Raw genomic sequence first — 9,943 nt, forward strand, 5'->3', positions numbered from 1 at the left:
AATGAAGTTGCTTTGGTCTTAGGCGGCTCTGCACTATTTAATCTGGATACCAAAGCATGCAAGATGCTTTTATAAAAATGCAAATAAATTTCTTTGAAACATACTCTCATTCATCCTTGTTTTAATTTACCTAGATGCAGAAGCAAATGCTGTGTGTGAAATCGTCCATGTAAAGTCGGAGTCTGAAGGGAGGCCGGAGAGGGTCTTCCACCTGTGCTGCAGGTGAGGCTGGAGCCATGCAATGCGGGCTGTGCTGCCCAGGGAAAGGGGTGTGACTGTGCTTGGTGTCCCCAACCCCTCGGGGTTCTCTGGACCAGCCTGTGCATCCTTAGAAGCTATATCCTTTTTCCTGTGCATTTGAGAAAGTACTTAACAATTGAGTAAGAGTCATCGGATCAATTAATTTTATTATAATACAGACAGTAACCTAGTCAATTTAGTATCTTTCTAAAAGGAAATTGGAATTTTCGTACATATCCAACATTCGAACGAGGGCGTCCTTCCCCTGTGTACATTTGGTGGGTTAGAAGGACATGGTTGTCTTACAACGTTTGGTTTTGGGGTTTGGGAGCACTGTTTGTACTGTGATGTCTCTGAGATGCAACAGATGGGAGAGTCAGCGGGGAGGAGGGGAGCACGGTACCGTGTTGCAGGGATTCATCATCATGCAGAGAAAATTCAGCCCAGGGAGGCTGGCGCAGGTGACTTGGGGTCACCTGCAGATCTGGAGTGGAAGCTGAGCTTATGATATGGGCTTCTATTTATTTCTTCTTATTCTTACTCTCCCCTCCCCATTCCCCTCTGCTCCTCCTTCACCTCCTTTTCTTTGGGCTCTTGAGAATTTGAGAATTGTCCTTTTCTCAAGTGCAGCCCATACTCTCAACAGAATAAATATTTTATGGTTGTTAATAATGTTTTACAGTGTGACTGCTGATATAGTAAGATAACACATTTACCAAACATCAACTAGGCTAAGCACCTTTCATGCATTATTTCAGTTAATCATCCTGAGGTATTTATTCCATTTTTACTAATGAAGTGTCAAGGCTCATAGAGGCAACTTTGCTAAAACCTTACAGCAAATGAACTCTGAGTTCAAACTCAGTGGGTTTGACTTCAAAGCCTCTATTCTATATTTCTGCTTCACCTGTCTGTGTTGGATGACAGGGAACAATAAATCCAAATCCTGGGAATCTGTTGGAACTAGAACAGGAATTTTTTTCAAATAATCTGTGTGTGGTTTTGCACCACCCTTACCACATGTAGCGCTACCTTTACCACATTATCTATTTAGGCTATATACTTGTGATTTTGTTGTTGTTAAATCCACAGGGTCCAGTGAGCCTGCCCCAGAGATGCCATATTCATTGTTAATAGGGAATACCAGGTAAAACTTACCTGGGTAAAAATACTGAGATCTTAGCAAGAAAAATAACTGACCTAGGATGTACTTTGGGAATTGGGACTTGGGAAGATTTTCCAGTTCTTAATAATGTAGCTTTAATATTTTCATGTTGACATGTGCCATGGGAGGCATTGATATATTTAAAACATTACTGACCAGAGATGTATTAATATGTCTTTTTTGTTGCCCAAATGTTATCGACCGGAGTTGTTTGAATTTTAGCTTACATAATATTGAGTTGGCCAAAAAGTTCGTTCAAGTTTTCCGTAAGATATGATGAAAAACCTGAATGAACTTTTTGGCCAACCTAGTAAATCACTGGCCACGGATGTTAGGTTCTGTAGAAATTCTCCAGTCAGTAATGTGTTAACAAGGAGGCCCAATTAGAGGAAGGTCAGGGTGTTGGGACATTATTTCAGGGGCACTGCAGAGCTGCAAGAATCTCTTAGTTCCTTTGTCTGTAAAGACTGTAGAATGAAAGGCTCTACCTTAAGTCCTGAGAGCAGACTCTGGCAACTCTGTCCATAAAATCCATCTCTCCATCAGTCTGTTCAGTAATGGGGTGCTTTGTCCCAAATTGGCTGCAGGAGATGACTCACAAAGCATAAAGGGAAAGGAATAGGTGTTCTTTATCTCCAGCAATGAAAACACTCCTCGGCAGTGAAATTGGAGTGGTGGCCCCCCATCTTTAACTTTGGTCCTCGGGGATATTTGTTTGACTGTACCTGATAGCATCAGAAGTTCACCATGTGTTAAGTGCTGTTTCCCCAACACGTGTAAATCTTCTTTTCATAGCTCCCCAGAGAGCCGAAAGGATTTCCTGAAGGCTGTGCATTCCATCCTGCGAGATAAGCACAGAAGACAGCTCCTGAAGACCGAGAGCCTTCCCTCGTCCCAGCAATATGTCCCTTTCGGAGGAAAGCGGTTGTGTGCGCTGAAAGGGGCCAGGCCGGCTATGAGCAGGGCAGGTACTGTGGGGATTCAGACGTTCAAAATCCCCGTCACCCCCACTCCACTGTAGAACTGACGTCCTCGTTGAGCAAGACTTAGATGTGGCCTTGTGGGGGCTAATGTTGGAGTACGTTCTACCCTGGTGTGAGGTTCCCTGTCTTTGCCTCCCTCCGTTGATTTAAGCCTCTCGCCCTCCCTCAAGCTCTCCCTTGGCTGCCCTCCTCCTCCTGGCTGGTGAGCTCCCCCTCTCATTCACCGAGCCAGGAACTGAGCGCCTTCTCCTACTTGGAGGGGCTTGTCTTAGCCTGCTTGCTGAATGAGAGTTGCTGCTTTGCATGACAGCCAGCTTTGTCCAGCAAAAAAAAAAAAAGCAGTGTGATGTCTCAGCAAGGTCACATCCCACCATTCTGAGAACATGGTGGCTTTGTCTTCCAGAAACACAGCCAGGCCTGTTCTCAGTAGGGAGGCCATGTTTGGTAGACCAGATGACCCGTCAGATGTTACCCTCACCTGTGCCTGCAATTTTAATTTTAGCTTCTGTGTTGATTTGGGGCAGCCTTGAGCTGCTATTAGAAAAGAAGAATCTGGAATTTAAATGGTCTCAGAGTAAATACTCTTTTAGGGCTTATTATATCACCTTAAAGCAGTAAAGATCAATACTACCACCTGTAAATGGCATTAAAATCTATCTAGGAAGAAAGATATTTTCATAACACTTGGGTATTAAAGATACCAAGATTTAACATTTTTATCACTCCTTTCGTAAGAAGCAGTCCAAAATTTTGCAGGGAACATTCCAATAAAAGAGGCTTCCTTTGCATTTGCCAAAACACCTTCTGTTCTGGTGAATTTTCTGCCTGTTCTCAATTGTGTTGAAGAGGCAGGTATGGCACTGTGAATGGCTGAAGGTTTTCATAGACATAACCTGCCTAGCTTGACAGGGTATATTACACTCTAAGTACCTTAAGTTTAGCTGATGTTAAAGGGACTAGTTACATCTATTCTTCAATTAATTGCTAAGTGTTCATTGGAAACCTGGTATGCTGAACACCTAGCACTCTTCTGGGCTTGCCAGTATCCATACTTCCCCACCCACGATTTCTCCTGGAGTCCTCATGTGTTAAATAGCTTTGCTCATCCCTTTAGAGCTCATAGCAGAGAGTTTCACCTTGGAATTATCTCATTTGTTTCTTTTACTTTCCAGATATATTTAATTAGGATTGGGACTGTGTGTCCCAATCTCAGGAAAACCCACCTGTCATTGGCCAGGTGTTAGTTGTTAATTGGTAAACCTAAAGTTAGAGCTCCATTCACTTTGAAACTAAGCATTTGTAGTCTGTGGGACACTCAGGCGTTTTCCTGCTGAGATCCCTTTGGAAAGAAGACAAAGTTACTACAACCTACTCTGTTATCTTGAATATCAAGAGAGAAAGCCTTGATGTCAGAGCCTAATGGCTCATTTTTGGCTGAAGAAAGTCTTCATCACTTTGCTTTTGAAGTTCCTCACTCTCATCATTCACATTAGATGATTTGAAAATGGTGTTTGAGTGGGTCAGCACTGTACTAGCTAATCAGTCTTAATAGTGAATAATGGCAGTACTCAAGTCAAAGATTGTCTCTTGGAACCCCATAAGGCTGGCTGGGTTATTATGTATTCTTTTAGTAAAGGATAGATTCTTATGCTTCATTGCTCATTGTCGTGATTCACGACACCCAGCTAGTTTATTTTTCCTTTTGCTCTTGTTTGAATAGAACAGTAAAGGCAAATATTCTGCCTCCCTTCACCAAATGTCTGCCAGTGATCCAACTACACATTTTTTTGTTGTTTCAACATTTTCTATGGAAATTCTTAGACATATAGAACAAATGAAAGAATTATACACATTCCTACCTGCTGTATGTAATTAACATTTTTATATATTTTCATTACCACATATCCATCCATCATCCATCAACTCATCTTGCTTTTGACACGTTTTCAGAATACAGACAGAGCCTGGTGGGCTGCAGTCCGTGGGGTCGCTAAGAGTCGGACACGACTGAGCGACTTCACTTTCCCTTTTCACTTTCATGCACTGGAGAAGGAAATGGCAACCCACTCCAGTGTTCTTGCCTGGAGAATCCCAGGGATGGGGGAGCCTGGTGGGCTGCCGTCTATGGGGTCGCACAGAGTCGGACACGACTGAAGCGACTTAGCAGCAGCAGCAACACTCCTTACCCCTAAATACTTCAGCCAGCACATCCTTGACAAATATTTCCAGTATCCCAGTTTGGAATTAAGGTAGTTCTAATATAGTGATTGGAGAGAGTCAGGCTCCACTGTGATGATATTGAGGTAAAACTGAACAATAATTTTTGCTTCTTTCCTGTGGAGTAGAACTATTTTTTTATTCTTTCTGTTTTCTGTTTTTCTGGGAGTGCTTTTCATTCCCTGCCTTGAATGAGAGGAATGATGACGGAAACGCAGGGATCTGAGACAGAGGATGGTCAGAATGGGAGCCAGTTTAGACCACTGTCCGGCTTACTGACCTTGCACCTGCTATATTTGAAGTCAAGGCTATATTTGGCAGTAATTATGAATACTCATCTTACTTCTTGCAGCCCTGAAGCAGCTTAATGAATTTCAGGGCATAGATTTTAGGAAAGCAGCTCCTTGTTGGTGTCTAGGCTCCCCACTCCCATGGGAAAGCACATGGTACATTTCACTGTTCGTGGAGGAGTGGCAGTGTTTCCCTGTGTCTTTTGTGTGTGTGTGTGTGTGTGTGTGTGTGTGATTATTTGCTTGACTGGGTGGCGTATTTTGTTTGTTTTTAGTAATACTGACTTCCTAGAGGGCAGTGAGGTGAAAATACAGAATACAGAGATTTGTTTTTCTTAACTGTTAGTCACTTTATTTTGCACTTTGCTCATCAGCTGCTTGAGTGTTGTATTATTCCTTGCTCATTCCACTCAGGCACTGGTAGTTTAATCGCTTTGTGGAAGAGAAATCGGGGATACATAGAACAGAGTCAGGAAGGGACTAAGGCGCAAAGTCAGGAAGGGACTAAGGCGCAAAGTCGCTCAGTTTCACCTGAGGTTTTGTCACAAGAGGACTTGACATCTCTGAGACCCAGTCTTTTCTGTAGTTTCTCCAAAAACAATGGTGCGCCCTTAAGGTACCTGAAGATCCTCAAGAAATGTGACATTCAGAAAACAATATAACTTGGACCAGTATTTTTCCCTCCTTGGTACATCATTGTGATTTCTCTAAAGACAGTGAAACGCTGACAGCATCTCCATCCTTACTAAATGACTCTAGGACAGCCCCTGGGGGATCCTCAGAGCACTGTGCCACAGGCACAGGAAGAAGGAAGAAGTGCTAATTAATCCCAGGGTCAGTGGTGGGCTTGACAACAGCAGGAATCTGTATTACCTGCCTCCCAGGTACACGGGTAGAGAATTGGATGATTTTAGAGGGAGTTAAATCCCCCTTTCCCCATAACCTACAACCCACCCATGTCCCTGTCACCACTCCCCGCCTCCTTGCCCTCCATTCAGTGACTAGAATATCCTCTTAAGTCCAGACATCTGTGCCAGGTAAAGCCCCCCTCCCCGCCCCCTGAGACAGACTGGACTCTAAGCCCCAAATGATACTCAGCCCCTAAATGCATATCTCATAGTCTTTTCCTTTCCTTTAGCTTGTATTTGCTTTCTGGATTTTCATCACACGTAAAGCATGTGGGGGTTTTATTGTTATATTTTTGTGTGTGTGTGCAGTGTCCGCCCCAAGCAAGTCTCTTGGGAGGAGGAGGCGGCGACTGGCCCGAAACAGGTTTACCATTGATTCCGATGCCATCTCCGCCAGCAGCCCGGAGAAAGACCCCCAGCAGCCTCCCAGTGGCGGGGACACTGACCGCTGGGTGGAGGAGCAGTTTGATCTTGCTCAGTATGAAGAGCAGGATGACATCAAGGAGACAGACATCCTCAGTGACGATGATGAGTTCTGTGAGTCGGCCAAGGGCGCCGCGGCGGACAGAGACCTGCAGGAGCGGCTTCAGGCTGCCTCCATCACTCAGCGGGAGAGAGGCCGGAAGCCCCTGGACAGCCACGCGTCCCGCATGATGCAGCTCAAGAAGCAAACCGCCCTGTCGGGCATCAACGGAGGCCCGGAGAGTACGAGCGAGGAGGTCATTTGGGTTAGGCGCGAAGACTTTGCCCCCTCCTGCAAGCTGAACACTGAGATCTGACTGTGTCACGTTCTCCCCATCCGTAGCGAGTCCGTGTAGATACGTCTCCTGCTCCCCCATTCCCACCCCACTCCACCGCCTCCCACACTCCCCCCACGGGACCCACGATGGCGGGGGAAAAAAGCTCCCTTTAAGTCGCACTCTTGCACACAAACAGTTTTGGCAGCTGACTTTGTTCTGAAGCCATGTAGCCACCCAACTTGATCATTTTTAACCATATCGGAAAGAATTGTTCAAGAATTCCAAATCAGCTTGAGCTTCTGTATATTATTACCAAGGGCTTTTATTTATTCTCAATTAATCAGGGCCTAAAAGAATTAAAAAAAAAAAAAAAAAGAAAGAAAAATTCTATAGCACTGGAAAGCAAATTACCCCAGGAGTTGAACTATGTACAACAGATTAGCTTAAGGGATAGCACACGAAAAATTAATAAGGACTCTATCTGAAATTAATCCAGGAGCCACTTCCTAGTTGGGAAAACAACTGTACAGCTTGCAGTGTTCTTTCTCCTTTCCCTCTTAAATGTCTGAGAATATCTGTGTATTTTAAGAATGTGTGAGGAGAGGGTGAAGATTTATGTTTTGATGAGCCTTTTTAAATTTTTCCGTTTTTTCCTCTTCTGTTTTAGTCTATGGCTGGTCTTGATGTCGGTGTTCGGAAGTTCTAGTTTTGCATAGAATTATAAAGATGCCAAACTCCTTGAAAAGAGATCCAAATTTATCATTTAAAAAAACACTATTTTTTGTATTTTATCTCAGATGCAGGGGGGCACAAACAGATGAGACTTTTACAGTGTTAGTGTAACTCTGAGTTTAAAGAATGAGGATTTTACCTTTTACAGAGAGTGAGGTGTGGTGATTTTATATTTATATATGAAAGGCCAACAAGATGCTTAGGAGAAGCTTTTTTCCCAAGAAGCAGTTTTTCTTTTTCTGTTTTAATGTTTGAATCTCTATTTGAGATGGGAGCTTGGTTGGATTAAACGTGACACCGGAATGGGCAGTGTGTGTGTCTGTTGCACATGGCGGGGGAGGGGAGACTCCTTTTCACGGGGTTGCCATGGTGATCATTGGTTTTCCCATCATAGTTACATCTCCATCCATAGATAACCTACCCCTTCCCTGAGAGTCCATAACCAAACCTCTTAACAAAACAACGTTTTCAGAAACATGTCTTGTATTTAACACTTTCTTCATGCCAACAAACAGGGTAAACATGCTAAAAAAAAGAAAACAACTAATGTTCTAAACAGATTTCCAAACAGGATGAACAAAAACAATTTAAAGCACTTTCAAAAAAAATTTTTTTAAAGGTTTATAGCTTTTTTTTTTTTTCCCCATTTCACAATGTCCACTTCCTAAAAAAGGTTTAAATAATATGAAAACTTTCTTTTTGGGGAAAATATCTATTTGGTGTTTGACACATCAGTAGGTACTTTAAGACCTGAATTTTATAGTAGCTTTAGGAATTATATTTTATAAAGATCAGTTATGAATTTATATTTCCAGACAATAGAGAGTTCAGAACATCACGCTCTTGTGCCCCTGCTTGCTTTACCTGCTTCCCCACCCTGTATCCCTTCCCTTTCGGGTTTCCAGGGCTTTGAGCTTGATCTTTTGAGAGTTTTATTCTATTAAATTTTTGCTATATCTTCTGATTTTCTTAAAGAGCTTTAGAATGGTTTCTATACCCTTTGTATCACTGCATTGTTCCATATCATCTCTAATTCGATTGTGTCTGGGTGGAAAACTGAAGCGGAGGCTTCTAATAGTCCCACTGACCAGTCCCAGTGCAACGGGTTTGTCTGAAAATGCTGGAAAGTCTGGTGCTTGGAGAGGGTGCCATTGTCTCTTGTACATAAGGTCATGACGTGTCTATGTCAAAAGTTCTTATATATTTCTTTTATAAGCTGAAAGAAGGTCTATTTTTATGTTTTTAGGTCTATGAATGGAACGTTGTAAATGCCTGTCAAACAATAAAAAATAATGAAAAGTGGACGTTCCTGTGCTTTTTTGGATGGAAGGATGGATGGAGTTTGTGGGAGAAAATACTTAAGGATGCCTTTTTGTTTTTCTAAATAATTACCATGACAATCAAGGGAAAGCTGACTTGGTGGTCCTTTAAGTTTTTTAGTGTATGTTTAAATTGAGGTGTAATTGACATATAACTTTATGTTAATTTTAGGTACAGAACATAATATGTATATTGCAAAGTGATCACTACAGTAGTTAACATCATCACCATCTATAGTTATAAAATTTTTTTTCTTGTGATGAAAACCTTCAAGATCCACTCTCGTAGCTACTTCCAAATAGGCAATATAATGTCGTCAACTGTGGTCAGCATGTTGTACATTGCATCCCCATGACTTATTTTGCAACTGAAAGTTGTACATTTTGATGTCCTTTACCTGTTCTGCCCATCTTCCACCTGACTTCAGGCAACCACCAGTCTGTTCTATGTATCCATGAGCTTGGTTTATTGTTTGTTTGTTTTTTAGAGTCCACGTACCCGTGAGATGATAATGTCATTTACCCTTTGCTGTTGATAGAGCTTGAGACTTTAAAAAAAATTTTTATGGGTGTATAGTTGATGCACAATGTTGTGTTAGTGTCCAGTGTACAGCATAGTGGCTCAGTTCAGTTCAGTTCAGTCGCTCAGTCGTGTCCGACTCTTTGCGACCCCATGAATCACAGCACGCCAGGCCTCCCTGTCCATCACCAACTCCCGGAGTTCACTCAGACTCACGTCCATCGAGTCAGTGATGCCATCCAGCCATCTCATCCTCTGTCGTCCCCTTCTCCTCCTGCCCCAATCCCTCCCAGCATCAGAGTCTTTTCCAATGAGTCAACTCTTCGCATGAGGTGGCCAAAGTACTGGAGTTTCAGCTTTAGCATCATTCCTTCCAAAGAAATCCCAGGGCTGATCTCCTTCAGAATGGACTGGTTGGATCTCCTTGCAGTCCAAGGGACTCTCAAGAGTCTTTTCGAACACCACAGTTCAAAAGCATCAATTCTTCGGCGCTCAGCCTTCTTCACAGTCCAACTCTCACATCCATACATGACCACAGGAAAAACCATAGCCTTGACTAGACGGACCTTTGTTGGCAAAGTAATGTCTCTGCTTTTGAATATGCTATCTAGGTTGGTCATAACTTTCCTTCCAAGGAGTAAGCGTCTTTTAATTTCATGGCTGCAGACACCATCTGTGATGAAGTCATACACATATTCATTCCTTTCAAGATTCTTTTCCCTTATAGGTTATTACAGAATACTGAGTAGAGTTCCCAATGCTTTACATTAGGTCCTTGTTGATTGTCTTATGATTATGGGCTTCCCTTGTAGCTCAGTCGGTAAAGAAT

The 9,943-nt window shown here is 42.8% G+C and overlaps 1 protein-coding gene across 7 annotated transcripts in view; it reads left to right on the top strand.

Moving 5' to 3' along the window:
- TIAM1 (T cell lymphoma invasion and metastasis 1) overlaps positions 1-8,579 on the top strand; it is a 465,511-nt gene extending 456,932 nt beyond the window's left edge. For all 7 annotated transcript variants that reach the window (XM_027538787.1, XM_027538923.1, XM_027539081.1 and 4 more), the window contains 3 exons: positions 135-222; positions 2,201-2,373; positions 6,113-8,579. In XM_027538787.1, coding sequence (XP_027394588.1) covers positions 135-222; positions 2,201-2,373; positions 6,113-6,582 — 731 coding nt within the window. In that variant the 3' untranslated portion in view covers positions 6,583-8,579. The remainder of the gene's footprint in view (positions 1-134; positions 223-2,200; positions 2,374-6,112) is intronic.
- Positions 8,580-9,943: the final 1,364 nt, after the last annotated feature.

Source organism: Bos indicus x Bos taurus, chromosome 1 (genome assembly GCF_003369695.1).
Source record: "Bos indicus x Bos taurus breed Angus x Brahman F1 hybrid chromosome 1, Bos_hybrid_MaternalHap_v2.0, whole genome shotgun sequence".
Classification (NCBI taxonomy): Eukaryota; Metazoa; Chordata; class Mammalia; order Artiodactyla; family Bovidae; genus Bos; species Bos indicus x Bos taurus.